Raw genomic sequence first — 19,051 nt, 5'->3', positions numbered from 1 at the left:
TGGCTGTTTAGTCTTCGTCGACGAGATGGACTTAGTCGTCAACGACGAGGGGACCGTCGACGGGACCACTTAGTCGACGGGGCCGTCGACGGGACTATTTTCTTCGTCGACGAGGCCGTCGACGATGACTTCGTCGACGGGGCCGTCGACTAGGTCTTCTTCGTCGACGATGGAATAGTCGACGGCAGCTTCGTCAACGATGATGTCGTCGACGGCAAGGTCTTCTTCGTCGACGGTAAGGCTGTTGTCGACGGCAAGCTTGTCGTCGACGCTCGTATTAGCTTCGTCGACGGAGGCTCGTCGACGAGAGGTGTGACTATTTTCGTCGACGAGATGGGACGAACCTGGACATGCACATAAGTTGGGGAGGACGCTGAGGACATCACCATAGAAGGTTTTGGTGAGGAAAAAGTCATAGTAGAAGTCACTGCCATGGCTGCCTTACAGGAAAACGGCAGAGAAGTTGCTGCCTTGGTCACAGGCCTCTGAGGTGACACTAAAGACGCAGTCTTTTTAGATTCTGTTGGCCTCACCGATTTCTCAGAGGATTTTTTCATTTTTGAGGTAGAAGGCTCACCAGCGTCATCAGTGAGCTGGGCCTGTCTTGCCACCTAAGCCTTAGGAGTAGTCACTTTACTCTCAGCCATCCTCTTTCTAGTTCCCATAGAAGACCCTGAGGCCAAACTTCCTACCTTAGAGAGTGGTTGATCGTGATCTTTAATCCGCTGTATCCATAGCAGCAGGCGACCCTCTCTGTCCCTGAGGGTCTTTGGAGGAAAGGTGCGACAAATCTTGCACTCCTTAGCTTGAAGATCAGGGTACAAGCAGTAGATGCAGAGAGTATGCGGATCCTCCTTAAACAGCCTTGCTTTTCCGCAGGATTCACAGGCCCTAAACAGGGACTTTGATTTAGACATGTTAGAAAGTGAAATCTTTCAGAAAGTAGAGAAAAAACTGAGCAGAGCTCAGAGAGACTCCCTATCACACGACGTGCGGTAAAAAATCTGAGAGCCTGGGTCTCTGGGGAGAGCATTCTGGTGGGAGCTGTGGCCTGATTGGCTGCAGTTTGGTCTATACATAATGACTTGGATAGTCACTAATGTGGAAGTTTTCTCCACTGTAGCTGGGGCTACTTTACTTCCTGGTTGGGTATAACTGTTATTTGCTATGTACAAATGGCATATTACTGCTTTTTTATATACCGTGGGACTCCCACTCCGACGACAGGGAATGATTCAGGCATGTGAATCTATGAAAGACACCCCTAATACTGGAGAACATGGAGTTCTGAAACGCGTAGGGCTTTAAATCAAGAGGCTGCTTGCTGGTTGCATAAAATAAAGGAAACTGCTGACAAAGAAAGCGGAATTCTGCCGTCTCATTGTGTGCGTTCTCAACGAACAAAACTTACAAGCTTAAATGGAAGCGTTTTTGTGCTTGGTGCCAAACTATGAATTTACATCCCATGTATGCTGAACAGGAAAAGATCTTACCCTTCTTTTTGCAGTTGGCTAAATCAGGTTTGGCGCACTCAACACTTAAGGTGTTTCTAGCGGCTATATCCCGATATCGTCAGGATGGTACGAATTCTCTATATTCCTCAAGAATAATCCAACAATTCTTTAAGGGTTTATTTCGCATGTTTCCTCCAATACGTCGGCCACCTCCATCCTGGCATTTGAATATAGTACTAGCTCAGCTCATGCGCCATCCCTTTGAGCCGATCCTCCATAAAGTTGATCTGAAGTTCATCACTTGGAAAGTCGCATTACTTCTGGCGTTAACATCAGCCAGAAGGGTTAGTGACATGCAGGCGTTCACGTCTAAACCACCTTTCTTGCAATTCACGAATGACTGATACTGCGCACCAACCCGAAGTACATGCCCAAGGTACCATCGGATTTTCATTTGAATGAGCCAGTTATACTTAAGACATTTTTTCCGAATCCGCAGTCGCCAGCTGAGCGGACTTTACACTCTTTAGATATCAAGAGATGTCTTAAGTTTTATCTTTCGAGGACAGCTGCCATCAGGAAGACGGATCAGCTATTTGTAGCGCATGGCAGACTGAGACAAGGCTGTGCAGTGACAAAACAGACTATCGCTAGGTGGGTCTCATCAACGATAGGGCTCTGCCATCAACAAGCAGGTAAACCCTTACAGACCTTACCTAGAGCTCATTCTACGAGAGCAGTCTCTTCTTCAACTGCTTTGTTTGCTGGTGTGCCTCTCCTGCAGATCTGCAGAGCTGCAACATGGTCCAGCAGGCACACATTCACAAGGCATTACTGTCTGGATTCTTCAAGTGATACCGATGCCTCGGTGGGAAGAGCAGTCCTGCGTAATCTTTTTCAATAAGGTGAGCCTCTGATGATCTCTCCCACCTCCTCTTGCTCTTTTGACGCTTTTACTATGTTATTGCATTACATCATGTTCATGCATGAAAACTGTGTAGCTTGGCGTCCAAGAGCGATGTATTGTATTACTGCTAACTACTCTGATTCAGGCATGTGAATCTATGAAAGACACCCCTAATACTGGAGAAGAACAATAGTTACTTACCTGTAATCTGTGGTTCTCCAGTATTGGTGTCTTTCATGGATTCACATGCACCCACCCACCTCCCCTCAGAGTCTCACTCAGGCGATATAGATATAGATATAGATATAGATATAGATACACTCAGGTACACTCCGGTGCTACAAAATCTGAGAGCCTGGGTCTCTGGGGAGAGCATTCTGGTGGGAGCTGTGGCCTGATTGGCTGCAGTTTGGTCTATACATAATGACTTTGATAGTCACTAATGTGGAAGTTTTCTCCACTGTAGCTGGGGCTACTTTACTTCCTGGTTGGGTATAACTGTTATTTGCTATGTACAAATGGCATATTACTGCTTTTTTATATACCGTGGGACTCCCACTCCGACGACGGGGAATGATTCAGGCATGTGAATCTATGAACGACACCCCTAATACTGGAGAACATGGAGTTCCGAAACGCGTAGGGCTTTAAATCAAGAGGCTGCTTGCTGGTTGCATAAAATAAAGGAAACTGCTGACAAAGAAAGCGGAATTCTGCCGTCTCATTGTGTGCGTTCTCAACATTGTGGCAACCTTGTGAATATAATATTATATATATATATATATATATATATATATATATATATATATATATATATATATATATATATATATATATATATATATATCAAACTCCTGCTACGCCTCCCTCTCGGAAATGTATTCCAACTAAGAAAAAACAGGTACAGACCACTCCACAGCGCTATGAGTAGATTTCAAAGGTAGTTTATTGACCCCTTGTCGCCAGCATGACGCGTTTCGGCTACGTCACAGTAGCCTTGATCACATGACTAGCGGAACCAATACCGGTGTTTAAATACTGTGCACAATTGACAAAGAAGGGGCGTTACCCATCCATAAACATAGAGAAAACACAATGGTAACAAAATATTATTTTTAACAATTAATCCAAGTGTTCTTTTGTAAAAAATTATTTTTTTCTTCTCCACAACATTGTAAAAACATATATAGTTCATATTTACAATACACCACGGAAAGCGCAAATGTACAATTCTCATTTCTAGAATTCATGGCTGTTAAACAATTAGCGCACAACATGCCAGGTTTAAAACGGTTTATGTACTACAGGATGGAATTACTACCGGCAAACAACCCCAGAATTTTTAAAGTGCAAGTGCTAAAAATTGATATAAAATCGTGCAAACAAACGTGCAAAGTGCAAAGTGCGAAATCAGCCGTGGCACGGAGGTAGATCCCTGCCTCATTTGTATTCAATGGGTCACTGGCTGATTAATAATAAAGGAGGACAATATGGTATTGTATGTTAAGCTGATTATGCAGGTTTACATGTAATAATGAATTTATAAAACAATTCGACTACCAGCACAGAATGCTACGGAATGACAACTTGATAGGATGACAGCTATTGATCAAAGAAGGAGCTTATGGCATAGTGCCCATTTCATCCTATATTTATGTATACAAAATGCTGTCTAACGAAGCTTTATATTCAATGAATAAATCAATTCATGGCATACGTGTCAACATAATAGAAATCCAGATGCAATGCTATAATGCCACATCATATCCTAGAGAATCTAGATGGATAATTTTAAAGATAGAATAGCAATTGGCTACATAGCCGAGGGTTTTATTTTCAATTTGCGCAGTGCTGGCAGTCCATAAAACAAAGGCATACGTGTTTCAGCTATGATCCACCTTACTCAGTGCCAGTTTCACTGGCTCCTTCGGGGTCTGCACGGGGAACAGCTGCGATGGAAACCATGGCCTGTTAAATGATGCTCTAGCCCCGCCTCCAATTCCGGTGTACTATATTCGCGCTGACACTTCTACAGGCAAAGCATGCTGGTGCCTGTAGTCCGAGAGGGCAGCTGAATAGTTTCAGTGGCGCTCCAAATCACACAGTGGTGCTCCCAATCCTCTGAGCAAGGGCTACACACTAGCTCGTGTGCCCGGGGGTATGTCCAACAAAGTCTGCAGCAGATTCCTTCCTCAGGCACACCATGTTGCCTCCTCTCTCCCCACTGCAGCCCATACAACCATTGGCGATATACCTGCTGGGGGGGGTGCCTTATTTTTGCCACCAATGCAAGCTTCCACACTGCTGGTTTTCCCAAGGTGCTCCAGACCGAGAGGGTCTGACGCAGGTCAGCAACCAGCTTCCTGACTAAACACCAAACCACGCTTGTTCCCTAGAGACAAGCACGACACACTCTGGAATCTTTAGAGGGCTTTATTTTCAATTTGCGCAGTGCTGGGTAGTTTTCAACATAGAGCACCCCTCAACACCAGCGACATTCTAGATCTGCTCAGTACCAATGTCTGCTTTTTTATCAAAGTCTTTAAGCATAGAATTAGCACAGTGCCATCCACGCCAAGAAAGAAAGGGACAAAGTCTTTTGCCATTTCTACAGCAAAGACTTTAAGCATAGGACTAGCACAGTGCTGTCCATGCTAAGCTGCAAAATGACAAAAGACTTACCACTCCAGGCACAGTATTACAACTTTGAATTGGTAAAATACCAACCAAGCCAACCTGAAATGAATAAAAACAACCACGGACACTTGTTTCGCTCTCATCTGAGCTCTTCAGAGAGGTATAGCTTTGTCCAGACACAAGGGAGCACAGAGTACAAGTCATATAAGAGGTAATTCACCATTCCCCCTGACACCTTAAGTCTGCACTTACTTTGCTACTCTATATTAAAAGTCTCTTCTCCACATTTTTACTTTTTGCTTCTTTTAACCAATATTGAAATCCACGCCTATCGAGACTTCAAAAGCCTGATTGCAGTTTTATATGGAGTAATAACTATAACTGACATATTTAAGGGGTAAATACCCACAGCAATTATGAAAGTCTGGGGCATTTGTGTTTAAGGTTTGATCAAAGATGCTTTCCTTTTATAATTGGTGTTACTTTATTCACTTATGTTTGCATATAAAATAAATAAAATAGTTGAGTTCTAGCCATGCTAATGATGGCATATGATAAGGAGTAACTATGGTAGGGGGTCAATAAGTGTCTTGATTGTTATTGAAAACTGTGATGACACCTTATGTGCATATTTTGCATCAGTCATGGGTAACTACAAAGGCCTTCATTCTTCAAACGTTGGCAGGCTTTCTATAAGGAGGATGCATGACTCTGTCACGATTCACCCTCCCCGACCTCCGGTAAATCACTGCCTGCCCGGTCCTGAGAAACAGAATGGGAAACTACATATCCCATGATCCTTCGCGCCGCGCGCCCCTATGACGCGACGCGTCTAAGGATTATCAGGAAGTCGGGCGGCAGACGCGCTGCCGATTATTCCTGCTGGAGTTGGTTCGTGTTTGACTGTGGTGTCTTTCCGGATCCTTGTTTATCGGCGGAGACAAGGTTCAGCTTGCGTGGAGGGAACACGTCGTCATCGGCGTGTGAGTACTTTGTTCTGGGTTTTCCTCGCCCAGTTGTGGAATATCCTGGTGGGGCTTAGGAAGCGCCTGCAACTTGGTGTGATTTGGAGTGCTGTCACTCGAGTGTCCTGGTGGGGCTTAGGAAGCGCCTACAACGCGGTGTGTTCGAGTGCTGCCATTCGAGTGTGGATTACCTGGAGGGGCTTAGGAAGCGCCCGAGTCCTGTTATCTTTCCAGCAACAGGTTTACTGATCGAGTGGGGCACTTGCTTTCTAAGGGTGTTTACAGATACTGTTTGTTGCATACTTACAGGGAGCGTCTTGCTCCGGTTTGCGCAGGACACCTGGGTATAGGTGCCGCCTTACATTTACAGTACTACTTACTCACTGTTGAAGCGCCTACAGAGCAGGATCTGTAAAGACGCTATACGCTGGGCATATATATATATATATATTATTTTTTCCTAACTTTGGGATTATATACATTGTAGGGAATGTTGGAGAGATCTTGGGGTAGTTGTGTCTTGCACACCCTGGGGTTAAGCTTCTAGCATTTCCTTGGAGGAGAAAGTTCTTTTGTTTTCAACCACCGTTTACCAGGAAGGAGATCTTTATTTGCTTTTGGTGCCATGGGGCTACTTTAGGTTATCTGTATCCTACAACTGGGTAGGTAATCATTGTTGGCCTAAATTACACGTTCAAGGAGGGGAGGGAACATGGGGGTTATCTAATGCTCTCTATATTCTATTTTCCAGTAGTACAGCCAGGGGATATAGAGACCGCCCTTAGATCCTTCCTTCATAAAGGCACGCCTGTGGGATACACAGGTGAGGTAACAATTGTTATGTTAAGTAGTTGATGTTCTAGCTTAGGGTTCTGTGGGACTTACCCCGTGTTTCTGTAATTACAGGTTTACGGTTACAAGTGCCCAGCTGCTCTCCTCCGGACCCACCTTTTTCCCCCGCTTGATCGCCTTAACAGTCTGGGCACAATTACAGTCAGACTTGGGTTGATCTAGAGGTGGGCCCCCTTAGAGCATCAATCCAATCCTGAGGAGCATCCGGAGCGGCCCTGACAGAATAATCGGCCTACAAGTTCTGCTCCTCCTGGTTGGGTTGAATCAAGGGATGGCTACCTTGGATGAGTTAGCAACCGCCTTAGGCTTAGTTCAGGCCGAGTTGGCCGCCTCCCGTCAGGAAACGGCTGCGTTGCAAGCACGAATGGACGCTATGCAGCGGAATCCGTTTGATGCAGGGAATCCTGTCCAACCGACAACCTCGTTGGTAGTAGAAATGCCTTCTCCAGTTCCTTTGGCTCCCCCAGAACGGTTTATGGGAGATAGAAAGAAAGTGCAGGTGTTTATGACCCAGGTGATGATGCACTTCACCTGTAAACCCAAATGTTTTTTGACTAATCAATCACGGGTTTCCTTCCTGATCTCCTATTTAGGAGGTGAGGCCGCTCAGTGGGCTGTACCGATAGTCAGGAATAATGATGGAATCCTTTATGATTGGGACCTGTTTCGAGCGGAATTTGAGAAAACATTCGACAGGAGAGCTGAGACTTTTTCAGCTGATAAGGAGTTGCCTGTTCTCAAACAAGGCAATTCCGATATCGTAACATACCTAAATCATTTTAGGAGATTGATCGCTGAAACCGATTGGCCTGAAGCCAAACAGATGGTTCTGTTTTACCAAGGGCTCACAGACAATCTCAAAGACGTAATAGCACAAGTTGAACCCCAGCCTACCACATGTGCAGCCTTTATTGATTTGGCATTACGCTTAGATCATAGATTAAGAGAGAGAAAGGGCGAGACTGGAAGAAGAGACAAACCCCTGGTGTTCGGGGAGAAACCAACTAGTGGGGAGAAAGCAGAAGGCAAATCCGAACCTATGGACATTGGTGTGGTGCGGGCATCCCTCACTAGCAGTGAAAGAGAACATCGTCGCAAATTTGGGCTGTGCTTGTATTGTGGGAAGAAAGGCCATTTTTTACGAGAATGTCCTGTGAAACCAAAAGGAGGACGCTATCGTACCAGTCCAGGAACAGTATCTACGGTCGACAAGGGTTCGGAAAACTCCAATGCTTGAGTTCTAAGGAAGGGAGGGACTCAAGTGTACATCTCATCCCTTCGATAACCGAAGAAAACCGAGTGGGAAAACAGTTGTTCTTTATAGACATTGAATTATGGATTGATCAATCCCCTAAATATGTACGTGCCATGGTAGATTCCGGAGCAACAGGTTGCTTCATGGATTTGGCAGAAGCACGAAAGTTGGGAGTGAACCCCGTCGATAAACCCGTCATGGAAGAAGTGTTTGCAGTAGACGGTCATGTGTTGGAATCTGGTCCTATCACACAACATACCCCGGAGTATGAGATGTGGTATGGGGGTTATCATAAGGAACAGCTGTCATTTAACCTCATCCAGGCCCCTAATTATGGTATAATCTTAGGACTCCCTTGGCTGAAAAGACATGAACCCATCATTAAATGGAAAGAACAATCTGTGGAGTTCTCCTCTTCTTATTGCCACGATCATTGCATTCAGGAGAATTCCCGACCATCTACGATATTGGCTGTCACTCACAACATTTCCACAGCTGCGGAAAAAGAGGTGGAACTACCTCAGTGTTACCAGGAGTATGAAGAAGTCTTCAGCAAAACCAAAGCAGAAGTGCTTCCCCCCCATAGGGAATACGACTGCCGCATAGATTTAACACCAGGGTCAGTGGTTCCATGTGGTCGTATTTATGCGTTATCCCAACCCGAAACGAAACACCTACGGGAATATTTGGACAAACTACTCGCTTTGGGATTCATCCGACCATCACGGTCCCCAGCAGCTTCCCCCCTTTTCTTTATTCCGAAGGCAAATGGGGAATTACGCTGCTGTATAGACTACAGGGCATTAAATGCGATTACCACCAAGAATCAATACCCACTTCCGTTGATTCCTGTATTACTGGAACAAGTGAGATCAGCCAGGATTTACACAAAATTAGATCTCAGGGGAGCCTACCATTTAGTACGCATACGATCAGGCGACGAATGGAAAACCGCTTTCAAAACCAGGTATGGGCTTTTTGAGTATCTGGTGATGCCCTTTGGGCTATGCAACGCCCCAGCTTCCATTCAATTTTTTCTTAATGAGGTGTTGCGAGACTACCTGGACATCTTTGTAGTCGTCTACATTGATGACATTTTAATCTACTCTAATGATGAACTAGAACACATTCAACATGTGAAACAAGTACTGGAGTCTTTACAGCAAAACCATCTATACTGCAAACTGACGAAATGTGAGTTTCATGTCACGTCAGTGGAATTCCTGGGAGTCATGCTCACTCCATCGGGGCAGATAATGGCGGAAAGGAAGGTACGAGCGATTGTGGAGTGGCCTCAACCCGCCAATGTCAAGGATATCCAGAAACTTCTGGGGTTTGCTAACTTTTATCGGAGGTTCATCTCTCACTTTTCGGATCTGGTGGCCCCTCTCACAAGATTAACCCGGAAGAACATCCCGTTTATATGGGGAACTGAAGAGCAAACAGCGTTTGATCGATTGAAAACCGCGTTCACGTCTGCTCCGGTACTAACACATGCTGACCCACGCCTCCCTTTCGTGGTAGAGGCGGATGCATCTGAACTAGCGGTGGGGGCTGTACTATCGCAAAGGAGTGAAGATACCTGTCATCTACATCCCATTGCCTTCATGTCACGCAAGCTAAATACGGCAGAACGCAATTATACGATTGCAGAGAAGGAATTGCTTGCTATTAAAGACGCCTTCACAGAGTGGAGGCATTGGTTGATGGGTGCTACACATCAAATCACTGTTTATACAGACCACCGAAACCTTCAGTTCTTGAGAGCAGCACGCCATCTCACTCCCAGACAACTGAGATGGATGCTTTTCTTCTCGGAGTTTCATTTCGTGGTCACCTTCCGCCCGGGATGTGACAACCGGAAAGCTGATGCTCTCACACGTCAAGAAAGTCACCCAGCATTGAGGGAGTCTCCTGAAACCAGCATTGTCAAACCTCAACAGGTGATAGGGGTGATCCATACGGCGGAATTTCTACACAAGGTCAAGAAAGGCATCCAAACCTTTGTTTGGAAGACTTGGATTCGGGTGCACCCGGAATGGAAAATACGGCAAGGTCTGCCAAGGAAGGGGTCTCAATTGCTTCTCCCCACTCTTGCATTGAGAAAGCAAGTATTTAAGTGGTGCCATGATCTACCTTGCGCAGGACACACGGGAGGGAAGAAAACTTTGGAAAAGCTGCTACGCAATTACTGGTGGCCCACCATCCGGCCGGATGTGTTTGCTTGGGTTCAACGATGTGAGGTCTGCTCGCAGGCCAAAAGCGATCATAGACCAGCACAAGGGCTGTTACAAACAATGCCCACGCCTGTGAGTCCTTGGGAAAGCTTTTCAGTCGATTTTGTGGTAGGACTCCCTCAGGATCATGGGATGTCGGCGATTGTAGTAGTCGTGGACTACTTGACCAAGATGGGTCACTTCATTGCCAGTAGAGGTGTACCCACAGCTAGTCAATTAGCCCAGTTGCTGCTTATCCATATTGTTCGGTTGCATGGCTTACCTAAGGTCATTGTTTCAGATAGAGGGGCTCAATTCACCGCCAAATTTTGGAGGGTCTGGTGTGATCGATTGGGCATTGCCTCCTCCTTGTCCACCAGCTTTCATCCGCAAACGGATGGGCAGACCGAAAGGTTAAACCAGACCCTCAAACAATACCTGAGGTGTTTTGTGGATACCTCTTCGGAAGCATGGGTGGAATGGTTATGGTCGGCGGAGGTGGCGTATAATGACGCAATTCATTCCTCTACCTTGTGTACCCCGTTTTTCTGTACTTATGGGTTCCATCCCAGATTTGTTCCTTTGAGTGTGCCAAGTGTTGAAACCCCGATCCCACAGTTACAAACTAGATTGGTGCAATTGCGGAAGACTGTTATGCAGGCCAGAAACAATCTTGTTAAAGCTAAACTAAAGTACAAAGCACAGGCCGATAGACATCGTAGGCCCTGTCCTGGGTACAAGAAAGGGGACTGGGTGTGGCTGTCCACTAGGAACATTCGTTTCAAAAGGTTCAGTGTTTTCAATCCCCGCTTCATCGGTCCTTACCAGGTGGTTCGCCAGGTCAACCCCGTAGCGGTGAAACTTAAACTCCCCTCACATTTCAGAATACACCCTGTGTTCCATGTCTCACTGGTCAAGCCTGCTCAGGGTCCGAGACATACCGCCCCTGCGCCTGTAAGGGTAGAACAGGATGTGGAGTACGAGGTGCGGCGCATCTTGGACTCTCGTAGGGTGAGGGGGAAACTCCAGTACCTGGTGTCTTGGAAGGGTTATGGTCCCGAGGAGGATTCGTGGGAACCGGTGGGTGCGGTTCATGCACCTAGACTGGTGCGGAGGTTCCATTTGTCTCATCCTGGTAAACCTGGTGGCAGTCAGTGAGTGTTGTGAGAGGGGGTGTACTGTCACGATTCACCCTCCCCGACCTCCGGTAAATCACTGCCTGCCCGGTCCTGAGAAACAGAATGGGAAACTACATATCCCATGATCCTTCGCGCCGCGCGCCCCTATGACGCGACGCGTCTAAGGATTATCAGGAAGTCGGGCGGCAGACGCGCTGCCGATTATTCCTGCTGGAGTTGGTTCGTGTTTGACTGTGGTGTCTTTCCGGATCCTTGTTTATCGGCGGAGACAAGGTTCAGCTTGCGTGGAGGGAACACGTCGTCATCGGCGTGTGAGTACTTTGTTCTGGGTTTTCCTCGCCCAGTTGTGGAATATCCTGGTGGGGCTTAGGAAGCGCCTGCAACTTGGTGTGTTTTCGAGTGCTGCCATTCGAGTGTGGATTACCTGGAGGGGCTTAGGAAGCGCCTGAGTCCTGTTATCTTTCCAGCAACAGGTTTACTGATCGAGTGGGGCACTTGCTTTCTAAGGGTGTTTACAGATACTGTTTGTTGCATACTTGCAGGGAGCGTCTTGCTCCGGTTTGCGCAGGACACCTGGGTATAGGTGCCGCCTTACATTTACAGTACTACTTACTCACTGTTGAAGCGCCTACAGAGCAGGATCTGTAAAGACGCTATACGCTGGGCATATATATATATATATATTATTTTTTCCTAACTTTGGGATTATATACATTGTAGGGAATGTTGGAGAGATCTTGGGGTAGTTGCGTCTTGCACACCCTGGGGTTAAGCTTCTAGCATTTCCTTGGAGGAGAAAGTTCTTTTGTTTTCAACCACCGTTTACCAGGAAGGAGATCTTTATTTGCTTTTGGTGCCATGGGGCTACTTTAGGTTATCTGTATCCTACAACTGGGTAGGTAATCATTGTTGGCCTAAATTACACGTTCAAGGAGGGGAGGGAACATGGGGGTTATCTAATGCTCTCTATATTCTATTTTCCAGTAGTACAGCCAGGGGATATAGAGACCGCCCTTAGATCCTTGCTTCATAAAGGCACGCCTGTGGGATACACAGGTGAGGTAACAATTGTTATGTTAAGTAGTTGATGTTCTAGCTTAGGGTTCTGTGGGACTTACCCCGTGTTTCTGTAATTACAGGTTTACGGTTACAAGTGCCCAGCTGCTCTCCTCCGGACCCACCTTTTTCCCCCGCTTGATCGCCTTAACAGTCTGGGCACAATTACAGTCAGACTTGGGTTGATCTAGAGGTGGGCCCCCTTAGAGCATCAATCCAATCCTGAGGAGCATCCGGAGCGGCCCTGACAGACTCAAATGCAATGACTCAAAGTAAAGGCACCAAATGGTTGTAGAGGGCTGACCCTGCTATTCTATGGACTATGATGACAGGAGTAAAATGAAATTGACATTTCAGCAGATCAACAAAAAAGATAGTTGATCAAAAGCTTCTCTATATTGATTTATATTTATGATGAGTTTTTTGAATGACATGAAGCTGGTAAGACTTAAAAGAATTCAGTTCTGCACGCAGTGGATGGTGACAATTCATCCAGCCAGTACACCCGGAACCCGAAATGCTCCTGGAAGTGGAAAGACACAGGGATAAGAGGAAAGCCATTGAATGAGGAGCACACAACTGAACAACACAACAAGGGCGTCCACATCATAAGAGGGGCTGGCCCAAAACCCACTCTAAATATACTGGAAACATTTGTTGTCCCAACAAACAGCAAAAGGTACCTGTAAGTCAAGCCTTAAAAAAAAAGCAAAAGTAAAATGGATTATTATTGATCAGAAGCAGTTTTTGGGGTTGGTCTTTGTTATAAGCCACTGATTCTCAAAAAGATATGCCCCATGGTTGAGCAAGGGAACAACTCGTCTCCTGCTGAGAAAGGGTAACTTGATTCAATACTAAAATATTTTATTTTTATTTTTTATTTATTAGCGATTTGTAAAGCGCCTGGTGACCCGAGGGCATCCCCGCGCTATGAGAAATTTGTATCCAGCTGAGGGGGAGAGGAGGAGAGGGCTTTATTTGGGAAATAGAAGGGTTTTGAGCTTTTTTCTGAAGGTCAGATAACTGGGTTCCAGTCTGATGGAACGTGGGAGGGAGTTCCATCCAGTGGATGCTTTTACAGAGAAGCGTCGGCCTCCGGTGCGCGTCCTTTTGAATTTGGGGACGTTGGCTAGGTGCTCGTTCTCGGACCGTAGAGCTCTGGGTGCTTTGTATGGCGTGGCCAGGCCGCTGAGAAAAAAAATAGGCACTGCATAATGAAGATAAGAAAAGGAAAACTAGGCTACGAGGTTTGGTTGCCAACTAAACTAGTAGTCTGACAGACACTGTTTTGGTCAAATCCAACAAACATTTTTGTGAAAGCAGGAGATGGCGCAATCACTTTTTTGTTTTTAACAAAATCTCGAACGAATAAAACGCTAAAGGATAAGTAAGGTAATGCACAGTCTTAGTCTCAAATGATCCTTAAAACTTTTTTTGTAATAGTATAGAAGTATATTTTGCCCTGAAACATGATTACTTCTAAATAGTGTAACATTTTGGGCAGCTTAATGTTTGTGATGTTGCTAAGTAAATCATAGAGTTCAAATAAAAATGAAAAAAACACTCCCTCCACTTTTCACAAGTGTTAACACCGGTGTACTTGGAAGAATGTGGGTGGGAGGAGGCGTTTACAATCGAATTGACTTTTTTTTTTAACTCAACAAGGGGTGATAGATCAAAAAGATGTACAGATGTGGAAAATAGTTTTCATACAATTAAGTGATCATCACGTTTTATTTTTCAGAAAAAGAAAACTACCTACCCGTGGTGCTATTGTTCGCATCAAGAAATGGTAGCGCTCCTCCTAGCAAAATGAGCAAGAAGATGTAATCCATGCTGGCCTGCAAAAAAACAGAACAGGTATATTTTAGAGCTTACCAATCTGCTTATGTGTTTGTGTGCATAAACATAAAAAGGGCCTGCAAATAAACTATTCATTCCCACATTCTGATCATGTAGAAGTACAAACATTTATCAAACCTTTGCACTCCATTTGTACTCCACAAGTGCTGGATTTAAACACCGACTTGCATCTCAGGTTAATCATTTTAATGAAGTAATAAAAACGGGAACTCTTTAAAAGGGAACAAACAAATGTGAACTGTGGCACACATCAAGATACCCTGTTGGACAATCTAATAATTCCATTGAGGCTAGCAAAAACGACCTATTTAAACAGTTTAGAAATAAATGTGGGGTGGAGTGGTAGTGCATTCAGTAGTGAGGTAAAATTGGGGCATCGGATATCCATATAAGGTGAAGGGGAAAGGGGAAGGGGGAAGGGACAGTCCCCCGCCAGCTCTTGTTGCTGCCCCAGCTGTCATTAATTGAAATGCTGCTTGAGGGAGTAGAGTGCCCTACGAGATGAGGTAGAACCATCATCTGATGAAGGTTTGTGACGAGATGGTCAGTAATCTTCTCTTGTGTAGGGGAATACCTTCTATTTGTCAAACTTTTTGATATTCTTCTGAAGATTGGATATCTTCTGCAGCATTAAGTAGTCCTTGTGTTAGTTCATTGAGCATTAATCTAAGAGAGCCGTGACTTGAATGCGGAGATATTGATGCCAGCGTTAAATACGCTGTCTGAAATATTGATGTTGATAAGTGCATCAAACAAGCGTTCGACCGTGTTAATTATGAGAATGAGCTTGTTGCGTGTGCACGTCCAAGCAATCTGGCTCCATTTCCATCTGAACACTAGAGGGTATCTACCTCATCCTATGTTCATGTGACCTTCACTATGTGGGTATGACCATGAGGATCTTAAAAACCAGGATCATGGAACACCTGAGCACCATTCGCTGCAGACGCAGTGCAACTAAAATGTGCAATCATTTTTGCAATCTTAAACACTCTCCGGATGACCTACGGCAGACCATTCTGAAAGCCAACCAAGAATGGAGTACCCCGAATCTTTTCAGAAAGGTTCGATAACGGGTCTTCCAACTCTGCCCTAACCGTGTGGGCCTAAACAATGATATCCCATGGCATGAGGTGAGAACCCCCCTAGACTAAAATCCTCTGGAAACAAAGTTTGGGACACCAGGGATGTCCTCTACCCTCCCACCCTTCACGTGGGATCTGACTCCTTTCCCATAACTTACACCGATGGTTAACTAAACCATCACGGACTGGTACATACTACACAATCTGTACCTGGTCGTATACCATACAGTACCAATGGATGCCCAGTTTAGGTGATTTGTCACAAGATCAGACATTTACTCACTTACTCTGAGAGGGAAAGCATGTTTGATGGCTCCCATGCGAGTACGAATACTCCGGACACTCTTTTAGGACATACATATAGTCTAAGTACCTGCTACAACAGTACCAATAACACTGCATATAATATGTTTTTTGGATCGCTGACACGCTCACTTTCCATACATTTAATCTTTATTGAGAATTGCTACATTTTTTGTGGGGCATTACGGTGCATCACACCACCACACTTACAACATTTTACGGCCAGAGTAACATATGGACAGACTTAAACTATTAACAGGCAGCCATTGTAGGGCTGGTCTGAAGCCACCACAACCGTGGCTTCTTCTGACCGGGCCACCCCCCACAGCTGCACTTGACTCATGTGACCAATTCAGCTATCCAACCAAAACTTGTTCCTACGACCGTGTACTCCACACCTAAGTGAGATCCCTCAATCAGCCACACTCCAAATACGAACTGCCTCCTCTGCTCAGTCTCGATTCAGGGGAGCAGAGGAGGGTAGGTCTCTCGCACTTCATGCACAAGAACCACACAAGTACGGTTGCCTCAGTTGTGATATCCAGGGTTCGATTTTCGTCATGGCCCTATTATTCCTTACGTTGTTTGAAATGTGACATCACCTTCTCCTTATAGTTAGTAGCTGTGCGCTAACCTCTGGTCTGCCCTAAGGGGCATTTCTTGATAGATCCAACGGGTAAGACCCCTTATTCACACTAATGACTACCAGTCGACTGCGACACACTGTATGACACCTGCACAGCTTTTAAATAATATGGTTCGTACCATGTCAGTCAAGACACCAGCTGTGTTGCGTGTACTAGTTTGTTTTTAACTACTTTCACTGTTTGGCAACAATTTAGTGACAACCACAGCATGTGCATGTCTACAATTAGAGACACTTTAGTGCTGTGCACTGGGATTGCAATCCTGATTATGCACTCAACCAGATATGCACATTTTTTGCTTACAATTTTGTATTTCCTATTGTTTCCTGCTACTTTTCAGGTTGGCCGATCATTTTTTTTTACCATTGTCCCTTTTTTTACCATTGTCCCTTTTGGGGAATACTACACATCCCGATTTAGGCGTGGGGTACGACTATCACTTTTTTACTCAGATTCAAAGCTACTTGGTTACATTACGCCCCTACAGTAGAACTTACCTATTTACTGGTTTTTAATCCTGCCAGGAGAACCATCACATAAAAAACAATCAGTTATCTCTTAGACAGTTTTATTCAATTTTCCCTCACTACCACTCCACCCCACACTTTTAGGACAACCTCACACTAGCATCACACCTCATACAGCAAGAATAATAAAAGATCTCCGCTAAAGCGACCTTTTGTGGGGTCCGTAGGGCATTGCAGCGCCGGCCCTATGAGGACCAAAGCCAGATGATGAAGAATGACCTTCCCATGGATGTGCGAGGGCACCAAGAAATAATCTTTAGGCATCGCGCCCTGATTCATGTACAGCATTTTCTCTTCTTTGATTTTTCTGATAGGAACAGTACCTCCCTTGTTGGTTGTATGTAAAAGAACAGCTCATTAGGAAAACAAACATTGAGCTGAACAGGCACTTCTCTTCACGAGAGAATTTGCACAACCAATAAAATCACTTGCAGGGAGTTTGGGTTGGGTCCCGAACTCTTTCACAAACCTTTAAGAGGGCAGGTTCTCCGCCGACACCAGTGAACTGTGACTTATGCAAAAATTCCGAGCAGGGCTGAATTGTGCCACACAGCAATTGAGTTACACTGTATCATACAAAGCGGTCCTTGTTTTTTTCTACATTCTTTTAATGGCAAGTTTACTGCTCTCAGGTTAAAAATCACAATTTACAGGTCAACAACCAAAAAAAAAAAAAAAAGAAACCTGTGTAGACAAAAATGTTGGTGGGATCAGTGGAACGATTTGAGGAAGATTTTCATGCACCAAAGTTCATATCACGCTCCTGCAAACCTTGCTACTGGAGGCAAAGGGTGAGCAACGGCCTATGTGAATACTGGTAAAAACAACAATTCTGAGTTTGCTAGTAATTTCAAAAATAGCCTCCCAATAATGTAGTGAAAGTACTTGCAAACTAGGAGTAGATGACATGTTTGAAGAGAAGGTCAGTTGTATTGCGAAATATTGGATGTTAGGACATAAATCCTAGACCACAGATAAAATAACCATTGGAAGGAGTTCAGAGTAAGCACAGAAAATTATTCGGTCTGCAATGATTATCAATCAATCAAATACTTACTCAAGTCTCTGAAAGTTCACCGTTACTGGCTTAGAGGAACTGAATTAAAAGAAAACGTTTTACCTTTTGCTAAATATCTATCTGGTGGTTACTATATATGCCTGTAGATTCCTCACCTGCAGAACATCGCCATACTTGGTCTCTAGGTTGGGTTCATCTCGGAGCTGGAAGTGACACCAGGGTGATGTCACTGGGGCAATATAGCACCCACCCTAGTGCACTGACATAATTTCCCCCTCCATGTTGTCTGTGCCATTACAGACAGAGACAAGGAAGCAATCAACACATTTTGAGGCAGTGCAGTGCAAACATACAAACTTGGCACCTTATTATTGAAGAACTAGTACATCCTTCAGAAAGGGGAAAAGGGTGGGATCAGTGAGAAATCTGCAGTAGATAGAGTATCCATCAGAAGGATTGTTACTGAATGTATGTAACTTTCTTTTTCGATTAATTCTTCTACCTGCTGATTCCTCACAAGCTAAATAGATCTCACAGCAGTAACATGTACCGTGTGGAGAGTTTGAAGGAATGGTCAGACGAAAAAATCCAGGAGCCTAAGTGGGCAAAATGGCCATCACTCCACACCTCAAGCAATAAAGCATATTAGAGGAGTGGAGGCTAGGTATCAATGTTACTACATGGCAAATTTCTGTAGCAGGGACAACTCTGGTGAGTTCTGAAGTTGAAGACATTGCTTTGGTAGAATGAGAGAAAATTGCTTCCCATGCTTCCCTCTTGGCAAGGGTATATCACAGTTTCATGACCAAGATGTTCTAGCACGATAGTCTCCTCTTCTGCACAGTTTAACCTTTCATACATTCTGTATATCCCAGCAACAGCTGATCTGACCGAATTTCCTGCATGTAGTCAATATAAAATATGACAACACTCCAGTTGTCCAGCTGGTATAATCTCTCCTCCTCCTTGGTGAGATGGGGGAGGGGGGTAAAAAGTAGGACGGGTAGGGGACTGCCTAGATGGAAAGCAGTAATCAGCTGTTTTGGTCCCCAATATCAACTATTCCAAGAAGAAGCACATGAAAGTCGAATGTATGCTCGGTGTCCATAATTCACTGATACATCTCT

General features: G+C 44.9%; 1 protein-coding gene across 3 annotated transcripts in view; it reads right to left on the bottom strand.

The window, feature by feature from the left end:
- PTPRA (protein tyrosine phosphatase receptor type A) overlaps positions 1-19,051 on the bottom strand; it is a 906,420-nt gene that overhangs the window by 624,677 nt on the left and 262,692 nt on the right. For all 3 annotated transcript variants that reach the window (XM_086964286.1, XM_086964287.1, XM_086964288.1), the window contains one exon: positions 14,244-14,322. In XM_086964286.1, the coding sequence (XP_086820412.1) occupies positions 14,244-14,322 (79 nt within the window). The remainder of the gene's footprint in view (positions 1-14,243; positions 14,323-19,051) is intronic.

Source organism: Lissotriton vulgaris, chromosome 3_2 (genome assembly GCF_964263255.1).
Source record: "Lissotriton vulgaris chromosome 3_2, aLisVul1.2, whole genome shotgun sequence".
NCBI lineage: Eukaryota > Metazoa > Chordata > Amphibia > Caudata > Salamandridae > Lissotriton > Lissotriton vulgaris.
Note: the sequence above shows the minus strand (reverse complement) of the source record. Positions and strands in the feature narration are given on the sequence as shown.